At 43.8% G+C, this 21,494-nt stretch overlaps 1 protein-coding gene across 1 annotated transcript; it reads right to left on the bottom strand.

Annotated features, from left to right (window-relative positions):
- Positions 1 to 2,482: 2,482 nt before the first annotated feature.
- Positions 2,483 to 17,011, bottom strand: LOC139576104 (calretinin-like). Its single transcript, XM_071401785.1, has 11 exons — positions 16,798 to 17,011; positions 12,524 to 12,600; positions 12,119 to 12,208; positions 9,291 to 9,371; positions 8,287 to 8,343; positions 8,044 to 8,121; positions 7,890 to 7,945; positions 7,745 to 7,784; positions 6,277 to 6,330; positions 4,228 to 4,299; positions 2,483 to 3,167 (listed from the first exon to the last, which is right to left on the bottom strand). The coding sequence occupies exons 1-11, from the start codon at positions 16,889 to 16,891 to the stop codon at positions 3,051 to 3,053; spliced, it is 816 nt and encodes a 271-aa protein (XP_071257886.1). The 5' UTR covers positions 16,892 to 17,011; the 3' UTR covers positions 2,483 to 3,050.
- Positions 17,012 to 21,494: the final 4,483 nt, after the last annotated feature.

Here is a 21,494-nt window from a genome sequence, read left to right as displayed (position 1 = left end):
TGTAATAAGTTGCTGTGGAAATACGCTACTGCGGGAAATAAGAAGTTGTGGCATCGCAATTAATGCTCAAAGGACAGCCATATTGCACACAAACACAGAAATGGGCCAGGGAGAGTGGGACACTCTTTTGCAGGAAGTCTTGTGTGTGACAAAGAGAGTTGATTGAGAGACTGTGGCTACAGTATATACATTTTTATGGGTGTGTTTCTGTCAGTGTATCTTTGCTAGTGGGGGATTTAAACACATACATGTATTTTCACAGAGGAATAACACAGCCAATGACAAGCATTTAAGACTCCAAAGAATAATAGATTAGCAAAGCAACAAAAGAAGACAACGTATTACTACTACTGGTACTGACAGTTGTGAAAAATCATGCATCCGAGTGTGTGTGTGTGTTTGTGTGTGTGCGCGTGTTAGTATCTTTGTTTCTCTTAGTCCCACTCCTTTTCAGAAATGATGGAGATGAATTTCTCTGCCGAATAAATGGATTAGAAACAGAAACAATAGAGGGAAAATCCAACGAGTGTTTTTTCGTTTGCCACCATTTCAGAAATCAGGGATTAGTGGCACATTGGGACTGTGCTGAGCAGGAGAGGCCGGTGTTCCAAAACCCATCATGGATTTGACTGCATCTGTTCCCCTCTCTGCTCCGGCTATGTCCATTACTCACTGAGAAAATTCCTGAAAAGCTTTACAACTGTTTGCCTTATCCAGCCACCGCAGAGCTGTCCAACAACACTCAGTGATGTATGTATGCATGCATGTCTGTGTCTGTGTCTGTATCTGTATCTGTACTGGACCAAAAAGACAGCAGACTTTATAAGCCCAAACTAATTTCTAAAAAGACCCAACTTTTCTACTTGGTGTGGCGATAACTCTTAAAAGTGTTTGTGCACCGAGGCTGCCACCTTGCCTCATCCTCTGACTCAGCTGAAGCTGTTTTGGTGTGTTTGAGAGAGAGGAGCATCGGACGTTTTCTGTTATTAACATCTGTTTGTTTGTGCCCAATATTGTTTCTAGCTGTGTGTGTGTGTGTGTGTGTGTGTGTGTGTGTGTGTGTGTGTGTGTGTGTGTGTGTGTGTGTGTGTGTGTGTGTGTGTGTGTGTGTGTGTGTGTGTGTGTGTGTGTGTGTGTGTGTGTGTGCACCTATCCCTTTTGTTTGAAGCAATAGCAAATCTACTCAGGGGAGAATAGCTAAATATGGACCCCAATCTTAGCAGCTTGTCTTTTCCCCCATCTCTCGCTTCCCTCTCTTCCCTTTTTCTTTCTGAGTGAGGAACCATTATGGGGGAGAGAATCAGAGCGGACGCCATTTCTCCTGTACTGTTGTCAGCAGTTGGCTGCTTTGGGATCAAAGTAGTGTGTGTGTGTGTGTGTGTGTGTGTGTGTGTGTGTGTGTGTGTGTGTGTGTGTGTGTGTGTGTGTGTGTGTGTGTGTGTGTGTGTGTGTGTGTGTGTGTGTGTGTGTGTGTGTGTGTGTGTGTGTGCGTGTGTGCGTGGTTTGGTGTTTTTTTGTGCTTACTAGAGTGAGTTTAATTAAAGATGAAAGTGCGGATGATTAATTGATGGAAGTCAGACTGTTCCATTTGGTACTAAATGTGGACAGCTCCAAAAGATTATACATAAAATGAGAAGTATTATCCAAGAAACTGAAGGTTTTCACAAAAATATATATTTAAAATAAATGTGTAACAACGTAATGATTACTGTGTTGTGTGGTGTTGTTCTTTTAAACCTTTAAAGACTAAAAACAAGCCTGGTGCATATTTGTCATTGTCTTTTAGGACTCTGGACATTCCCAAATATATATATATTACACAGGGAAATGTGTCCACCAACTGGAGTGCCCTAAATTGCTCTGTCTGCAAATTCGGGATGTGCGTGTAAGTAGTGAGGCTCAAAGGCTCAGATGGAGCTGCTGAGGCAAAAAAACATCATGAGTTTTTCTATTAGTGATACAGTAAGTAAACTTTCAATTAATTTGTGATCTCTAAGGTGTGTTAGGCTGTTATGGTAGGACTAGTCTACTAGCAGGAGGTGCTGGAGAATGGCTGTTTAACTCCACTCATATCCCTCCCCTCGGTCACTCATTTCACTCATTGACCCACTCAGTGTTCCTAGTGTGACATAGAGACAGCTGAGTACCTCTGAAAGTTCTCATCTATGAAAAATGGAGTGTGCAGGCTCCATCAAGCTGCCTTTCAACGGGAGATTAGAATAGCGAGAGTGGAGTGTTCAGGAAGATAACGCGCCTGCTCACAACATCTGTATTGAAACTGTAATCTTCATAGGAAACACATTATGCTGGCAAAGGAAAATAGCCCTCCCTTGCTTGGGCAAGATAAAGTCTTCATAGAAACAGATTTAACGAGGTGTTTATAGAGATTTATAGGCTAATATAGAAGTTAAGCAGACTGAGATCCCATGGTTTGGATAGAGACAGTTTGGCCCTGTGGTTGTGAGTAAGGCTAAGACATAAGTGATCATCAACTATATTTATTGATGCTCTCAATAATTTCTCCACTAAAACAGTACGAGCCTAAACCCAATTCAAAAACAAGGCAACAGACTGAAACGAATAGTGAGGGAGGGAGCATTGAGATTGGAGGTAAATAGAAAGAGAGAGATTTACAGGCAAACTGTAAAAAAAACAAAGAGTAGGCTAAGGGAGTACAGTATAAAGGACATTCAGGCAAAATGTATATGCATTCAAATAAATAGTCATATCATATATTCCTTCTATTATTTCCATATGTATTGGTTAACTCACTATAGAATTGCATGTAAAAAAAATAACAAAAAAGCTGCAGACGCTGATGACATCATCAGGTAGCCCCACGCTGCTATAAGGGGGGAGGTGAGGTGGGGCATAGTAAGGGACAGGTAGTTAAACAGAGTCGGGCAGTTGGGCTGAGGGTCTTGCTTATGCCTTCAAGTGGACATTCACTTCCACTCTACAGATATTGGAGTGGAGGAGGGGGTCATACATGCACCTGGTTATGCCAGCAGGGGGACATTGGGGGGTTGTCAGGGGTCATAGGTGAAAGATCACAGTGTGGAGTCGCGGCAGAGGACGATCTCCAGCTCGGTGCGGTAGAGCTTCCCCGCGTCGGACAGAGCCATGATGCTCTTCTTATAGCCCACCAGACCGGTCGAGTCCAACTCCTACAGCAAACAGTGGGCGAAACAGACGTGAGTGCTAGTGCCTCAACCAATGATGTCATTAACTATGGTGTATACCCTGTAAACAATCATGAGTCATTAGAACGTCCCCAGGACTTCACGAAATGGTCGCCTGAAGTCATCAGGACTTTGTGTCATGGTCCCCTGGAGGTTTTGTCTAGTTCCCAGTTGGCCTCGGGGACGTCCGAAGGACTTTTTTTTAGGACTTTCTTGGGATGTTGGGTCATGGTCCCATGAAGGATTTTGCCTAGTTCCCAGTCGCAAAGAAACATTTCTTCCCCCCCAAAAAAATCTACCTCGGGCACACGCACCCTAGTTTCACTACACATCACCTCTTGTTACTGTTGCCAAGACTATCAAGGCCCTGATTGGTGAACCACTGATCCAGGCACAGCTGTTTGTATTTTGGCAATGCCAGGGATTTACTTATTTCATGACACAACGTCCCAAGAACATGTTAAAAAACTCCTTGTGGACATCCCCAGGACAAACCTGGGACTAGACAAAACTTCCAGGGGACCATGATACAACGTCCCAAGAATGTTCAGGTGACCTTCAGGGGACCATGACACAACGTGCCAAGAACATCCTAAAAACATCCCCAGGTCAAGCCGGGAACTATAAAAAGGTCCACCAGAGAATGTTCCCTTGGGAACATCATTCGACGTCCTGAGGACTAGTAAAATGAAAGTCCTGAGAATGTACTAAAAAGGTCCTGACATGCTCCTCAGTGACGTTCAGGAAACTAGAACATTCTCAGAACGTCAGTGGGATAACGTCACGCAGAAACCTTTAAGGGACCTAATGGGAAAGTCGCCAAATATCCTCAGGACGTCCCCTGTTTGCTGGGTATGGCCCTAACAGTCAATGCAACACCACATCCTGATCCAACAAAAACTCAAAAGACCATAACCTGTACAAGACCACAATGTTCTGCCAATCATTCTGATCTTGTAAACACTCCAGGTGCAGTATGACATAATAAACCAATCAACTAATCAAAAGATGAGTCAGTAAATAAGTGAAGTCTCTTGTTCCTTACCATTTTGTTCTTGTCATGGAGGTCCTTCAGCAGTGCGTCCAGCTCCTGCTCATCGATGTAACCGTTCCCATCCTAGTGAAACAGTGAAAAACAGTGAAACAGCAGAAAGGGTCCGGGCATCTCATATCATATTCTCAGTAAAAGAACAATCAAACACTCAGATATCCTCCCACTCAGAGTATACACAGCCAAGATCAATCATTCACAGACCAACTGCCAATTCAGTCATTACAAAGGCATTAGTATGAGACTCCTGTACTGTACACCTGTCTTTCCTACTGTACTGTTTTCTTTGTGGAAGGTTCAGTGGCGTTTATTCATGGATGCCAAGGTAAGCCAGGCTTCCCCAAAAAAATTATATATTTTGTCGCTCTGTGTTTCATAAATTTCCTTCAATTCGCAAGAGGCTGAAAAGAATGTATCTCAACGAAGAAAGCATCTGACCAAACCAAACAGCTCCCCTCTGTCTCAATATGTGTAGCGTATCTATCTGATGCTCTCTGGTCAGAAAGAGTATGACATTATTGCCGCCCATAGCATTGAATTCAAGGGAAGCCAGCGAGCATTTGGCCTCCCTTAATAAAAAATAAATAAAATAAAAGTCAATCAGCTTTGAGCTAAACTGAGTGAGCTCAGCAGTGAATGGTCCTGGCGCACCAAAATTAAAAGTGTCAATGGAAGCCAGTTTGAATTTGCTTCAGACCAATCACATCACAAGGCAAATGTCATTATTGACAGAAAGAAACTTGAATTGTTGCATCTCGTTGTGTTCGACCTTTTCATAAATTAGGGATTTGGACTCGTGGTTTTACTTAATTCTCTGCACTGGCCAATGACTATAACAGCGATTCTGATCCAACCATAAATTCATACATTGTGCCCCTGGCCTGATAGGATGGAATTTCAACACATAGCTAGATGTACGCTCTTAGAAAAAAGGGTTCCAGAAGGGTTCTTCGGCTGTCCCCACAGGAGAACCCTTTTTGGTTCCAGGTAGAACCCTTTTGGGTTCTATGTAGAACCCTCTGTGGAAAGGGTTCTACATGAAACCCAAAAGGATTCTACCTGGAACCAAATAGGTTCTACCTGGAACCAAAAATGGTTCTTCAAAGGGTTCTCTTATGGGGATAGCCGAAGAACCCTTTTAGGTTCTAGATAGCACCTTTTTTCAAAGAGTGTAGTATGCTGATGTTAACTAGCTGGCCTGGTGTATCGTTGCGTATGAAAGGAAGCTAGCGAGCAAGTATTTTAGCAAGATAGCCTAGGACAACAAAAAATAAAAGTGTGTACTGTATGACAGAGTCATAGACCGTTTAGGCAACATGAAAGAGGAGGATGGCATTGGCGTTTCTCTACAAGTAGGTTGAGTCAACATGTTTTTTCTACTTACACGCACACAAACACACACACACACACACACACACACAGACACACACATAAATCAGTAACATAAATCAGTAGCCACATCATATTTAGCTTACGTTGATTGGACTAAATCGTTTTTGGTATCTTTTAGTTGTCACTGTATTAGACTAAGAATAGGTTATTAGATGACGTATAAGTTGAAATTGTGCCGGAATAGTGGAGGCAGGTCATGTAACTGTTACATGCAATATGTTCTGTGGACTTCACTGGACAGATGTTGCTCTCCGGTTTTGTAATGAAACAAAGGTGTGGTTGAATTTATTCTGCCACTGTGTCTTCTTATTGTCTCGGCATTAGGCCTATATATCACGGTGTCAAGGCATATGAACTAACAGGTTATAGAGCAAACAACACAGTTATCACAAAACATAGGTTGTAATATGGCTTTTTTTCTGGATTGGCTTCCCCCCTGATTTTACCCACGCACCGCTACTGGGAAGGTTACCAGGGTAACACTAACAAAATAAGTGATACAGACGCAGGTGTGTCTCTGGAGTATTTACCTGTGCAAGAGACCATTTGCATGGAGCTAGTAGCTTGAGTGACAGGGATACAAGCAATCTCTCTCACACACTCTCCCAACTACACACCCTCCCTGCAAATATGTCTATTGTGCTCATTTACCTTGTCATAGAAGGTGAAGATTACATTGAACTGCTCTGCTGAAAGCTTGCATCCCTGGAGAGACGGAAAAGACAGGGAAGGGAAAGGAAAAATATCATATACAGTATATTGTATATGATATACAGTTGAAGTCGGAAGTTTACATACACCTCAGCCAAATACATTTAAACTCAGTTTTTCACAATTCCTGACATTTAAGCACAGTAAAAATTCCCTGTTTTAGGTCAGTTAGGATCACCACTTTATTTTAAGAATGTGAAATGTCCGAATAATAGTAGGGAGAATGATTTATTTCAGCTTTTATTTCATCACATTCCCAGTGGGTCAGAAGTTTACATACACTAAATTAGTTCTTGGTAGCATTGCCTTGAAATTGTTTAACTTGGGTCAAACGTTTCGGGTAGCCTTCCACAAGCTTCCTACAATAAGTTGGGTGAATTTTGGCCCATTCCTCCTGACAGAGCTGGTGTAACTGAGTCAGGTTTGTAGGCCTCCTTGCGCGCACACGTTTTTTCAGTTCTGCCCACAAATGTTCTATGGGATTGAGGTCAGGGCTTTGAGATGGCCACTCCAATACCTTGACTTTGTTGTCCTTAAGCCATTTTGCCACAACTTTGGAAGTATGCTTGGGGTCATTGTCCATTTGGAAGACCCATTTGCGACCAAGTTTTAACTTCCTGACTGATGTCTTGAGATGTTGCTTCAAAATATCCACATAATTTTCCTGCCTCATGATGCCATCTATTTTGTGAAGTGCACCAGTCCCTGCTGCAGCAAAGCACCCCCACAACATGATGCTGCCACCCCCGTGCTTCACGGTGGGGATGGTGTTCTTCGGCTTGCAGGCCTCCCCCTTTTTCCTCCAAACATAATGATGGTCATTATGGCCAAACAGTTCTATTTTTGTTTCATCAGACCATAGGACATTTCTCCAAAAAGCACCATGGGAATGCCTGCATCTGTTCCTCACAAACTGAAGTCTAACTGGTTTCATTAACGAGCCTGCAGGACTGACAGACAAATGTGTGTGTGTGTGTGTGTGTGTGTGTGTGTGTGTGTGTGTGTGTGTGTGTGTGTGTGTGTGTGTGTGTGTGTGTGTGTGTGTGTGTGTGTGTGTGTGTGTGTGTGTGTGTGTGTGTGTGTGTGAACATGCGTGCTTGAGTGCGTGTGAAAGAGTGTTGCAAGGACTTTTAAGGGTGTCGATGTGATAGTCTAGCCAGGTGCAGACTCAGTAAATGTCTCCTGTGATAAACAGTTTAATCCTCTTAAAGTGAATGCAATAAAGCTGAATTGTACCATAGATCTGCCGACATACGTATTGTATGACCTTTACCTTAGGGTTATTGTCAAGACTGCTTTAATTCACATAGTGACCGACTCTTTCACAAATGAATACGTTGCCCCACTTCCTAAAGGATTTTGTGTGTGGGGTGGGGTGTGGGGGTGGGGTGTGTGGGTCAGGTCTCACCTCGAACTTGAGCAAGAAATTTTCCTGAACTGGCAGCAGCCTTAAATGAGATAAAAGAACATCGTTCACATTCAGATTCTTTACTTCAAAATGGATTCAAGTATAACACAGAGTCTCTCAGTGAACAAGACACACATACACTCACCTGGCCATTTCAGACAGGCCCAGTTTCCCATCACCGTTCAGATCAAACATCCTCAGCTGGAGAGTGAAATGCAACAGTGAGTGGCGTAACATTACTACACGGTGTTAAACCTGTGTGTTTGTGTACGCATGTACAGTATGTGTGTCACACTCACGATTGTCTGTGTGTATTCGTTGAGTTTCTTGTCATCGTAGTGTCTGTTGGCCTTCTTCAGAAGATCTGACAGGAAACCCTGAGGAAGACAGATCCTCGTTACCCCACTGGTAACTGGCTCAATGACCCAAAATGTAAGTTTAAAGATGAGTGCTCAGGGGTCCTCCTCTGACAACAAGCACAAGTCCTTGGAAATTGACTAATGAAGGTTATGAATGTTTAAAAGCTTGACACATTTGTTTACCTTCAGTTCATTGGCTTCGATGTATCCACTGCGATCAGTGTCATACCTTCGCCATGCCTGTAGACAGAGCATTTTTAACATTTCATTACAACACAGTACACATGCATTTAAACACAGAGATTAAGAACTCTAAAGCCTTAAAACCCTCTTTACTTTAACAACAAGTGGAAGAGTCATAATGCTATAATCGGTAGAGAGAATGTAGCCAGACGGAGATAGAAGAGGATGAGAGTGAGACAGAAAAGTATATAATTTGTGTTTTAATCTACCAGCTGTCCCATGTCTAGAGCGGAACCTTATCAAAGATGTATGCCCAAACCACATCACCCATCCCCCCACTCTCCTGCAGTAAGCCTGCAACCCATCCATAATGTATGGCAGTCTGAGAATAGCTCCTGTGTTCCCCTCCCCTCACCCCTCCACTTTTAACACGGGGTAGCCAGCACACTGGACCACTGCAAAACTCCTTCCTTCTGTCTATCCTCCCTTCTCCTTATTTTGCGTGTCTCCACCAGTAGGGAACAGTTAAAAGGAACCCCCCCCCCTATCTCTCTTTCTCTCTCTAGTTATTTCTAGATATAAAATGCTTTACACAAGGAGATGCCTGTTTCCCTGATATTTCTAAACTCTCTTGGGATTGATTCTGTGTATGTGGATGGATGTGTTTTTGTGTTGGTTTTTGTGTATGGGACGAAGTGATCAGACTTAGCAAAACACCAAAAAGTTATCTGTATCAGAGAGCAATGATAGCAGGAGCCATCTTTAGTGATTGAAATACTGTACAGTGCAGTGGGCTTACACACACACACACACACACACACACACACACACACACACACACACACACACACACACACACACACACACACACACACACACACACACACACACACACACACACACACACACACACACACACACACACACACACAAAGACACAGACAGACAGACACACACACACAAAGACACAGACAGACAGACAGACAGACACAGACACAACTTACCGCCATGAATTCTGCACTGGATCCCACAAATGTTCTGAAACAAAGCAGGAAATTCTCCTCTGTGGGCAGAATCTGAGCTAACTGGAGAGAGAAAGGGAGAGAGAGAGAAAATATAGAGAGAGAGGATTAGTACACTTGGCTACTAACTCAATATTAAAGCGGATTTCAACAACAACACTGTGGACAAAACAAAGAACATATATGCAGATATACAGTTGAAGTCGGAAGTTTACATACACTTAGGATGGAGTCATTAAAACTTGTTTTTCAACCACTCCACAAATGTCTTGTTAACAAACTATAGTATTGGCAAGTTGGTTAGGACATCTACTTTGTGCATGACACAAGTAATTTTTCCAACAATTGTTTACAGACAAATTATTTCACTTATAATTCACCGTATCACAATTCCAGGGGGTCAGAAGATTACATACACTAAGTTAACTGTGCCTTTAAACAGCTTGGAAAATTCTAGAAAATTATGTCATGGCTTTAGAAGCTTCTGATAGGCTAATTGACATAATTTGAGCCAATTTGAGGTGTACCTGTGGATGTATTTCAAGGCCTACCTTCAAACTCAGTGCCTCTTTGCTTGACATCATGGGAAAATCAAAGGAAATCAGCCAAGACCTAAGAAAAACATTGTAGACCTCCACAAGTCTGGTTCATCCTTGGGAGCAATTTCCAAACGCCTGAAGGTACCACGTTCATCTGTACAAACAATAGTACGCAAGTATAAACACCATGGGACCACGCAGCCATCATACCGCTCAGGAAGGTTCTGATAGGTTCTGTGTCCTAGAGATTAATGTACTTTGGTGCAAAAAGCGCAAATCAATCCAAGAACAACAGCAAATGACCTTGTGAAGATGCTGGAGGAAACGGGTTCAAAAGTATCTATATCCACAGTAAAATTAGCCCTATATCGACATAACCTGAAAGGCCGCTCAGCAAGGAGCCACTGCTCCAAAACCGCCATAAAAAAGCCAGACTACGGTTTGCAACTGCACATGGGGACAAAGATCGTACTTTTTGGAGAAATGTCCTATGGTCTGATGAAACAAAAATAGAACTGTTTGGCCATAATGACCATCGTTATGTTTGGAGAAAAAAGGGGGAGGTTTGCAAGCCAAAGAACACCATCTCAACCGTGAAGCACGGGGGTAGCAGCATCATGTTGTGGGGGTCCTTTGCTGCAGGAGGGATTGGTGCACTTCACAAAATAGATGGCATGATGAGGCAGGAAAATTATGTGGATATATTGAAGCAACATCTCAAGACATCAGTCAGGAAGTTAAAGCTTGGTCGCAAATGGGTCTTCCAAATGGACAATGACCCCAAGCATACTTCCAAAGTTGTGGCAAAATGGCTTAAGGACAACAAAGTCAAGGTATTGGAGAGGCCATCACAAAGCCCTGACCTCAATCCCATAGAACATTTGTGGGCAGAACTGAAAAAGCGTGTGCGAGCAAGGAGGGCTACAAACCTGACTCAGTTACACCAGCTCTGTCAGGAGGAATGGGCCAAAATTCACCCAACTTATTGTGGGAAGCTTATGGAAGGCTACCAGAAACATTATTCCCAAGTTAAACAATTTAAAGGCAATGCTACCAAATACTATTTGAGTGTATGTAAACTTCTGACCCACTGGGAATGTGATGAAAGAAATAAAAGCTGAAATAATGTCACGATCGTCATTCTAAGCATACTCAGACCAAAGTGCAGCGTGAAATCGGTTCGACATCTTTTTATTTAAGTGAACCGCACAAAAAAACAATAAAGAATACACGAAACGTGACGTTCTGTAGTGCACACAGGTGTAACGGATGTGAAATGGCTAGCTAGTTAGTGGTGGTGCGCGCTAATAGCCTTTCAATCGGTGACGTCACTTGCTCTGAGACCTTGAAGTAGTGGTTCCCTTTGCTCTGCAAGAGCCGCGGCTTTTGTGGAGCGATGGGTAACAACGCTTCGTGAGTGACTGTTGTTGATGTGTGCAGAGGGTCCCTGGTTCGTGCCCGGGGCGAGGGGACGGACTAAAGTTAAAACTGTTACATTGATGCTGTTGACCCGGATCACTGGTTGCTGCGGAAAAGGAGGAGGTCGAAAGGGGGGTGAGTGTAACGGATGTGAAATGGCTAGCTAGTTAGCGGTGGTGCGCGCTAATAGCCTTTCAATCGGTTACGTCACTTGCTCTGAGACCTTGAAGTAGTGGTTCCCCTTGCTCTGCAAGAGCCGCGGCTTTTGTGGAGCGATGGGTAACGATGCTTCGTGGGTGACTGTTGTTGATGTGTGCAGAGGGTCCCTGGTTCGCGCCCGGGTCGGGGCGAGGGGACGGACTAAAGTTATACTGTTACACAGGCAACAACACAAAAACAAGATCCCACAAAACACAGTGGGGAAATGGCTGCCTAAATATGATCCCCAATCAGAGAAAATGATAAACAGCTGCCTCTGATTGGGAACCATAACAGGCCAACATAGAAAAAAAACACCTAGACAGGAACACCCCCCCAGTCACACCCCGACCTAACCAAAATAGAGAATAAAAAAGTCTCTCTATGGTCAGGGCGTGACAAATAAATAATTCTCTCTACTATTATTCTGACATTTCACATTCTTAAAATAAAGTGGTGATAATAACTGACCTAAGACAGGGAATTTTTACTCTGATTAAATGTCCGGAATTGTGAAAAACTGAGTTTAAATGTATTTGGCTAAGGTGTATGTAAACTTCCGACTTCAACTGTAGCATCAGAGGAAAACATAAAAAGTAAGTAGACATTTCAACAGAGGAGTTTGAATGTGCTTGTGTACAGTATGAGTCTTACTTCTGACATCTCGATTCTTCCGTCTGCATTCTTGTCAAATTTCATCATGAACTCCTTCATTTTCTCTCTAAACGCAGCATGTGTGGGATCCTTGAATAGACAAACACACACACACACACAAACACACACAGAATAAATCAAAAACAGATAAAACAGAGACTTCCTACCTAACGACTCTCTGTGATGATGAGTTGTTACAGCATATTATATCAAATTGTCATTATCCAGTCTATCAGCCTATCTAGAAGTCTGAATACACTGTGGATGATGACAGTCAAGTAAAGTGGACAATTTTATCATTTAAATAGAATGTTTAAGGTTGCCTCGACTAGGATGGAGTCAGTCACTCGCTTTAAGGCAGGAAGGAAAGAAGGGTGCATTTTCAAAGTATTCAAACCCACTCACCACGCCTGTTCCTCTCCGCGCGGTCTCTAGCTGCCGGAAGAAGTTCTCCAGCTCCTTTCCCTCGATGTAGCCATTTCCTGTAGAACATACCCAAGGGTTAAAGGTCATTCCTGGGATCAGTGAGATTGAGATTACATTGACCTTTGAACCTGTGGAAAACATAATAGTTAATTATGTCTTAATTAATCTTTCCTTGATTCCTGGCATCCTCTCTCCTCACCTCCTTCGCAAATCCCATTGGAGAAAAAAGTCAGGGGAGGGACCTTGGACCTTCTTCTCCAATACAGTTGAGAAGGAGTTGAGGGGATAAGATGCTCGTTATATCACCAAATGTGAATTGAAATAGAACCCTGGTATGTAGTGTGTGTTCCATTACTGTAAAAAAAACAGGGTTCAATATAGAGGCATTTTTTAAGCCCTTTGCTCAACAAGTACCTCAATGAAAGTCCAGAACAACGAGTCCACAAGGAGTCCAGAGAGTGTGACTGTTTGCATACTCTAAACGATATGGAAACCTGCTGACAAAAACACTCTCATTATCTAGCCTAATGCTACAGTCACACGATATTGCCCATCTGGCCAACACGACTCCCACAGGAGTACAGTAACATAACATTGAGTCACATATATACAGTATATCCAACACACACGCACACACACTGCTGAGCTCCCTGGCCTTTACTAGGATTAGTCTGCTATCCCAGCAAAACCATCAGGCCCAGTATCTGATGGGGATGAGATAGAGGGAGGAGGAGAGAAAGGGAGGAGGAGAGAAAGGGAGGCTAGGTCGGAGGGAGGGATTTGAAAGGGCAGGGGCTTAATGTGACTTATTGTGTCATAGCACCATAGGAATAAAATGATAGCTGACCCACACGGGGAAGAAAATCATTGAAAGGGGAAAGAGAGAACTTGATAAGTGTGTGTCTGTGTGTGCGTGTGTGTGTGTGCGCGTGCGCACACTGTAGGGGCAACCCACATGCTGTAGATATTTAAGGCTGATTGAGAATATAACAAGTTCCTAATTGTCTTGGCTGATCAGATCTCTAACAGTCTGTGCTGTGTGAGTTCCCCCAGGTCTGTGCTGTGTGAGTTCCCCCAGGTCTGTGCTGTGTGAGTTCCCCCAGGTCTGTGCTGTCTGTGCTCTCTGCGTTCCCCCATTGGGGAAATGAGAGAAACACTCAGAGGCCATCAAACACACACGGGAGAAACACACATCACACACACACATCACACACCCTACAGGCAGATAGAGAAGGAGAAACAGAGAGAGAGAGAGAGAGAGAGAGATGTAGAAGAAAGGACCATCTCTAACATCCTTGTAGTTTAGCTCAGTGTTGGGAGAAGGTGGGGGTTCTGCATTAGTCACATGACCAAAGCACTGCCCGCATCTGGAGCCTTTAGGCGGATCAGGATGGCATTTACGAATGGGAAGTGTAGAAATTCTCTGGTAATGCTGCTGCAGAACGGTATTTAAAAACAGGAATCGCCTGCAGCTCAGAGAGCATCAGCAACATATTCACAGTGGAATTGCTTTGTGCCTGGGGGATTGACAGTGGGGGGTCAGGTAGATGTTTATTGGGGCACTAGATCTTCTGTAGCGACATTCACAAACATGACAGGCATGTGACTGACTACGCATGGTGTACAGCAAGTTTGCTGATGACACCACGGTTGTAGGCCTGATAACCAACAACGACCAGTCCACTTATAGGGAGGCGGTAAGTGAACTGGCATTGTGGTGACATCATGACAACAACCTCTCCCTCATTGTCAGCAAAACAAAACAAATGAGTTGACTGTTGATTTCAGGAAGCAGAGGAGGGAACATGCCCCGATCTACATCAATGGGACTATAGTAGAGAGAGTCACTCAGTTGAGAGTTAGAACAGTAGAATACACAAAGCGCAATTTCGAAATGTGGTTGTGCATCAGCAGTTTTCCTCTTGTTATGTCAGTCACTGACAGCACTCAATTAGCCCACGAAGCTACGCATTTTTAGATTGGTAAATTGGTCTACTCTGCTATATAAATTTGTAGTTACCGGGAACGAAGTGGCCCTGTCCTCTAGGAGGCCCCCATTAATATTGTTTGCCACTCTCACTTACGAATAGCATTGCATGAAATTAGTTAGACATTTGCGATAGGTTTTTTACGCCCTATGGAAAAATGTGTAGAATTGCAGAAAACTTGCTTTAAACCTGCAACATTTTCTCTATGCCCCAAGGCAAAATGTGTAGAATTACAGGAAATTAACTTTAAAAAATAAATAAATATCTCCGTGGTCAAGTGGGGAGCCACTCAAATATGTTGCTAGATAGGTGGCAGGCCCCCCAACCAAATCTCGTATAGGGCCCCAAAAGGCTTGACCCTGTTCATACATTTTCCAGTTATGTTAGACATAGATCTTGTTTCCTTGCATGGAATAATATTTGGTGTGAAGAGTGGAATAATGCATGCGCTTCCCAAATATCATAGGCCTATTCTCCAGTCCACACACAGACACATTCTGCACAAACCATAACACACACACACCATACAAGTCCTGTTCTAAGAGTCAAACATCTAAGGTTTTAAGTCTGAAACGCATCGTTGACATTGACCCAAAAATCAAATCTATGATTCTTGAAAAGCATGCTCCACTACCCCAGCTCTAGTCTCGCTTTATCATGTATGAGACTATGGACACAGATTGGCACACGGATTCGACTTGACAGACCGACACAAACCCGCTTGGCGCCCAATATGTTTCTGTTAACCACCTCTGCCTCTCACAGATGGATCACTGGCACGACATCTCTGAAAAACCTTAAATGCATTAATGTATTTACAGCGAACAGTGAGACCTATTTTTATATTCCACAACTATAATTTGTGGAATGAGAGTGTGTGTGTGTGTTGTGTTGTGTGTGTGTGTGTGTGTGTGTGTGTGTGTGTGTGTGTGTGTGTGTGTGTGTGTGTGTGTGTGTGTGTGTGTGTGTGTGTGTGTGTGTGTGTGTGTGTGTGTGTGTGTGTGTGTGTGTAATTGCACTCATTCCTCATCCCTGGCTCTACTACTTCTAGGTCCATTCCAGTGCACGCCAGGGATGGGTATGGCTTTGTTGACCCGGTGGGCGGATTTAACCCCCCCCCCCCATCCTTCCCCCAATGACTGTAAAGGCTAAATGGCTATTCCCTATATTCATTCCATCGATCACCTTTTCCCCACTTCCACGTTTCCCTCATCTCTGTCCTCTCTCCCCATCTTCTTCACACACTGCTCCCCCTTCTCCTATCCCCCTTTCCCCCTACTCTCTTTCCATCTCCACTCAATACACGCGCGCCTGGCAGAAGCCCCGGTGATGACATAGGCTACTGTAAATTCATTCATAGGAGACGCGCGGATCCGGTTGCCTCGTGGGGGTCGCTACAAGCCAGAAACATATATAATTCACAGCGAACAAACAGCGTTAAAAACAGCCACTCCGTAATACACACACGTCACCACATAATATAATAAATGATCACGCAAGAACGCATGTTCAATCTCAAAGAATGTAATGCTGTTATTAGACTGTCGTGTTTTACGCACAGAAAACAGTGACACAAATGTGGTCCAAAGCAGCGCTCTTCTGTTCCATAGCTTTGCGCGGTTCTTACTGAGGCGTAATTGAGGAACTAAAAGAAAATGATGATTAACAAACATGGTTATTGGGGATTATATGTAGCCTACGTGTCGACTGAAATCTCATATAATGCTCGTGTGGGAAAAATGCACAAACTGAACTATTTGAAAATGCTTTTCTACTTTTCTACTTTAAAATGTTTCCTTATCCCACAGTTCTGCAACAAATATCTACAAACCCCACAAATGCCCGTTTATACAACTTCAATATGCTAATTTGGTAATTAAAGTTAATAAACAAGTGTAAAGTTACAAATCTTTGCAGAAGTGCATGATCACGGAACAATGCACAGGACACACTCTGACTGACAATCACTGCCAAGAGTCCCAAGACTCTGTCCAAATAACAACCCATATGCTCCTGTCCCGCAGTACAACACACAGGACTTCCTGCCCTCGTCTATCACATCTTCTCACTTCCTCTGTCCCGCAGTACAACACACATGACTCGCTACCCTCATCTATCACATCTGCTCACTTCCTCTGTTCCACCAAGCACTAGTCTATCAATTTAACAACTATCCAACCATTCTGAATTTACAACCAGCCTACTCCTATGATATGCGCATAGTACAGTCCTGCCCAAGTTTAACCCCCTGGCCGCAGTACTGACCGTCTGCATCGAAATGTTTCCAGATGTCAAGAAACTGCGTTGCGGTCAGCTCTGCCAGGTGGAGATGAGGTGGCTGCTGTGCTTGAGTCGCCATCGTTCAGTCGCTACTGCTTATTTTCCTTCTTCCTGGAGCACGTGGAAATCCCGAGTTAACTTTGTCCCAGTCGGATCTAAAGCCTCTCTAAACTGTCAGCAGCTCGCGCTCAGCCGGGGCTTTTAAACCCACCCGCGGTGCATGCACTTCTCCGGCTGACAGAACGGGGGCGCAGCGGCTCTGAGCCTGCATGGAGTGTGACAGGCTGATCGGTTCTCAGTCACTCCTCTCAGAGGGATGAGGGATGCTCAATGGCACTGTCCATGCAGGCTCCTCGCTCTGGAGGCAGTTCTCTGTGTTGATTGGAATTATGGAAATAGAATCATATAGAGAAAGACCCCATATACTTGCACTCATGAGCCGAAAATTACATCAAAGCATTCCATCACATAGTCTGTTCCATCAAACAGGCCAACACCTCAGGAAGACAGGAGTAATCCAACTAAGTGTGTGTGTGTGTGTGTGTGTGTGTGTGTGTGTGTGTGTGTGTGTGTGTGTGTGTGTGTGTGTGTGTGTGTGTGTGTGTGTGTGTGTGTGTGTGTGTGTGTGTGTGTGTGTGTGTGTGTGTGTGTGTGTGTGTGTGTATGTGTGTGTGTCTGTGTGTGTCTGTGTGTGTGCACATGCTCCAGTAAGGAGTATTTTGGGTATCAGAGTCACTCCAGCATCTATCTCTCTGCTCTACCAAATGCCTCACTATTTATCTTACTGTAGGTATCAAGTATCACTTTGAAAAAAGACTGTACTATCCCCCCTCTCACCATTCTTAATTTACTCCTATTTTCTCCCCCCATCCATCCATGCATCCCTCTCTCACTGCCTCATCTCCCTCGCAGTAAGCCCAGCTCTTCTATAGGGTCTATTTAGATTTAAGTTTCTCCTTAGACTCCTTGGCCAATCAACCCCATAGCTGGCATAAATCATATCACCCAGTAGGACAACTATATTGTACTGCCATATGATAAAGCCTCTTTAGGCTCTGGTATGGGGGATATCCCCACTCCTCCTTTATCTATTTTCTTCTCACTTTTCTCCCATTCTTTCTATTTGGGGCTCCAGCAGCTTTGATAAAGCTTGAAGGGGTGTGTGTGTGTGTGTGTGTGTGTGTGTGTGTGTGTGTGTGTGTGTGTGTGTGTGTGTGTGTGTGTGTGTGTGTGTGTGTGTGTGTGTGTGTGTGTGTGTGTGTGTGTGTGTGTGTGTGTGTGTGTGTGTGTGTGAGAGAGAGAGAGAGAGAGAGAGAGAGAGAGAGAGAGAGAGAGAAATTTGAAGGGGGAAAGGGAGAGAGAAAAGCATTTTATCTCCACGTAGCAGTGATGTGTGTTGATTAGATAGAAATTAAGTAAGCAATGGGAGTGGGGAATGAGTGTGTGTGTGTGTGTGTGTGTGTGTGTGTGTGTGTGTGTGTGTGTGTGTGTGTGTGTGTGTGTGTGTGTGTGTGTGTGTGTGTGTGTGTGTGTGTGTGTGTGTGTGTGTGTGTGTGTGTGTACCCCTGTTGTGAAATCTATACTGTATGAATAATAATTACAGACAGTGTATATAGGAGTGTTTCCCTCTGCTCTGATCTCTCTGGGGAGAGGAGAGAGAGGGGGAGAGGAGAGAGGGGGGGGGGAGAGGAGAGAGAGGGGGGAGGACAGAGAGAGGGGGAGAGGAGAGAGAGGGGGAGAGGAGAGAGGGGGGGGAGATAGGGGAGAGGAGAGAGAGAGGGGGAGAGGGAGCGATAGAGAGATTAGAAGAGAGAGTAGGGTGTAGTAATTAGAGTAGATGGACCACTGATCAGCTCTCACGTGAATATACACCTGAACACAAAAATGTCCCCACACACATGTATGCACGCACCCACACACACAGTGACTCAAACACACATACTGTACAGTGACCCTCAGACCTACTCCCTTTATTTAACCATCCGGTCTTCAGAAAGGCCATTACATTTAAAAGGGGACATCTGCTGATAAGAATGTGAGGGTATTATTTTAGCATGCCACTCTCACTGCACCCCCCATGGATCATTTGAAAGTCATTTTTCAATCTGGGTAATGTCATAAAAAAAAAACTTAATCTGTATATTTAGCATTAATGGCTAGAATGTGACAGATATTAATAAAAGATCATGTGCACATTTTAACACAATAGGGGACATGGTGGAGGGAGGGGGCATAAAGATGTTGGCAGGTGTTTAAGAGGCTTTTCAGACCATTTTAATTTCATTTCTGAAATGGATAAACAAAAAAAACACCATAGTTGAGGTAGAGCTATGTGGGATGAGAGTATGCATGACGTGTGTGTGTCCATTAGGCATGTGTGTGTTTAGGATGGGTGTTCAGGGAGTTCATTCTAAACCAAGAGGTTCATTTTGCTTACTGTAGATCCTGCCCCAGTCATCCCCTCTATGCAGCTGAAAAACTCTCCTTTTCTCCCTTCATCATTTCTCTCTAGTCCCTCACTATCCTTCTAACTCCATCCCTCTCTCCATTTGGTTATTGATCCATGTTATTGATGATGATACCTTTCTTGTCTTCTGTAGTTTCACCACAACATCCAACACCTGTTTGGATTAATGAGACTTATTCTAGCATCTCTCCATTCCCACTCTTCCTCCATTCCCTCTCTTTCGATGTAGCATGATCAGAGAAGCAATATTGGTTTAACTTCCCAAACCATTTGATTAATAGATTGATGAATATAAAGGCAGTTGAACATAGAGGTAGACACATGATCGGAACGGTGCCTTTAATTTCACAAGAGTTTTCAGAAGAGACGCAGGGTTATAAGCAAGGCAAGAACAGCAAGTAAGCAGAAAGATACATTATGTTAGTAGAATAATAAACTTTTATATTAATAAATTAAAACTGTCCATACTGTCAGTACTATAACTGATAACAGTGCTATAATATAATCATTTATTTTTACAAAGATAGTTACAAAAATGACTTTGGACTGAATGGAATATCAGTGTCAGCTTTTTCAAGAAAATAAGATATTACTTAAGAAAGAATAATCAGTTGTGGACAATAATAAGGTGGAGTTGAGTACACTGTATTCCAAGTCCTCTCTCTCTCTCTCAGGCACATATTAATAACTCAGTCACACACATCTGCACATATCAACATGGCTCTCTGGAGAAGTAAACTCAGAGTTTCTCACAGAGTGGTGTGTGTAAAGTAGCGCTGTAAACATCTAAACTCACAAATACTGATTTGGATACAGTGTGTGGAATCAGATACACTCGTTCCTCTCGGATTCAAGCTGCCCTTAGTGATGTTCAATAAAAACTATCAGATAGTGTGTGTATCTATATTCGGGCCAGGCGGTTGATGATGAGTTTCTGCAGGTCCTGTTTTTGCGTCGCTGGGTGATTTCCAGCACCTCCTCATGGTTGACGCGGTCCTGGCTGCCATACTCTGACACCACGTGGTTGGTGATGAGAGACAGGCCAAACACACGCAGACCACTGTGACGAGCCACTATCACTTCTGGCACTGTACTCATACCTGAGTGAGAGGGAGCGAGAGACAGGGAGCAAGACAGAGATAAAAGAGAGAGGTCAGAGGGAGACAGAGGGAGAGAGAGAAAGTGATATAGGAGGGTGTGGGTGTGTGAAGACAGGGGATAAAGAGGGGAAGGGAAAGATCGGGGGAAGGGGAGACCTAGAAAATGAGTAATGTCAAAGGATAACATGTACAGCTTCCTCCCTGTCAACCTGTTACCCTCTAACTGACAACACTCAGAGTTCAGATAAATTGAACTGTGACCCCTGAAGCTGACCCCATTAGCATAGATATCCCACTGGGCCTAGAAGTCAATTCAACATCTATTCCATGTTGGTTACATTAAAATTACATGGAAACACTGTTGATTCAGCCAGTATTTGCCCAGTGGGATGTCACCTGATGTTGTGTGTTTGAGAGAGAGGAGCACCTGATGTTTTCTGTTATTAACATCGGTTAGTTTGTTTCTAGCTGCATGCACCTCTGTGTGTGTGTATGTGTGCGTCTGTGTTTTATTGATTGTGTCATTGGTTAGATAGTATTACAAATTCCAGTGACTGGTATTAGCACCTCACAACCCTGAGCTTCACACTCCACTCCCCATCACCCACAACTGGAGCCTGAGAGTCTAGGGGGCACCATAAACCTGCCTCTCAAACTCTCCCTGACCTGTGTGAGACGTGCCTTGGTTGGTTGCTAGGGAGGTAAGTAGGGGGCCGGACATTTGCCCATCCTCTTGACTATACAGGTCGCACAAAACTTGTAGTATCCCTCAAGCAGTGACAGACATCTCTGTCTCTGCCCATCAACAACTGGACTCAATAATATCTCTGGACTTGTGGGATGGTGTGCGTGTCCAAAATCCACTACCTCTCCAACTTTTCATCCCCATGTACATTACCATATGCATCCCCATATTCATCTTCCTCGGTGTGTTTAAATAAAGTTCCTGTGTGTTCATTCTTGGGCTGCTTTATTCCCCTCTAACCGAGGGCCGGCGTCAGTGAGTCACAAACTAGTCAAATATTTAGAGGCGCGTTGCTCTCTTTCAGATAAGAGCTCTTGGGGAGAGCCTTCTCCATTTTCTCAGTCAGAAGACAGTATACACATCAGAGGCC

This window comes from Salvelinus alpinus, chromosome 5 (genome assembly GCF_045679555.1).
Source record: "Salvelinus alpinus chromosome 5, SLU_Salpinus.1, whole genome shotgun sequence".
Taxonomy (NCBI): Eukaryota; Metazoa; Chordata; class Actinopteri; order Salmoniformes; family Salmonidae; genus Salvelinus; species Salvelinus alpinus.
This window is presented reverse-complemented; position numbering and strand designations above follow the sequence as displayed.

Bases quoted from the DNA above. Each gene is read 5' to 3' on its own strand.
- LOC139576104 (XM_071401785.1), bottom strand. From the start codon at position 16,891: ATGGCGACTCAAGCACAGCAGCCACCTCATCTCCACCTGGCAGAGCTG. The intron at 12,601-16,797 runs GTCAGTACTGCG...TATGTTCTACAG, and splicing joins GAAACATTTCGATGCAGACG to GAAATGGCTACATCGAGGGA. The intron at 8,122-8,286 runs GTAAACAAATGT...TGTCTTCCTCAG, and splicing joins TCGAAGCCAATGAACTGAAG to GGTTTCCTGTCAGATCTTCT.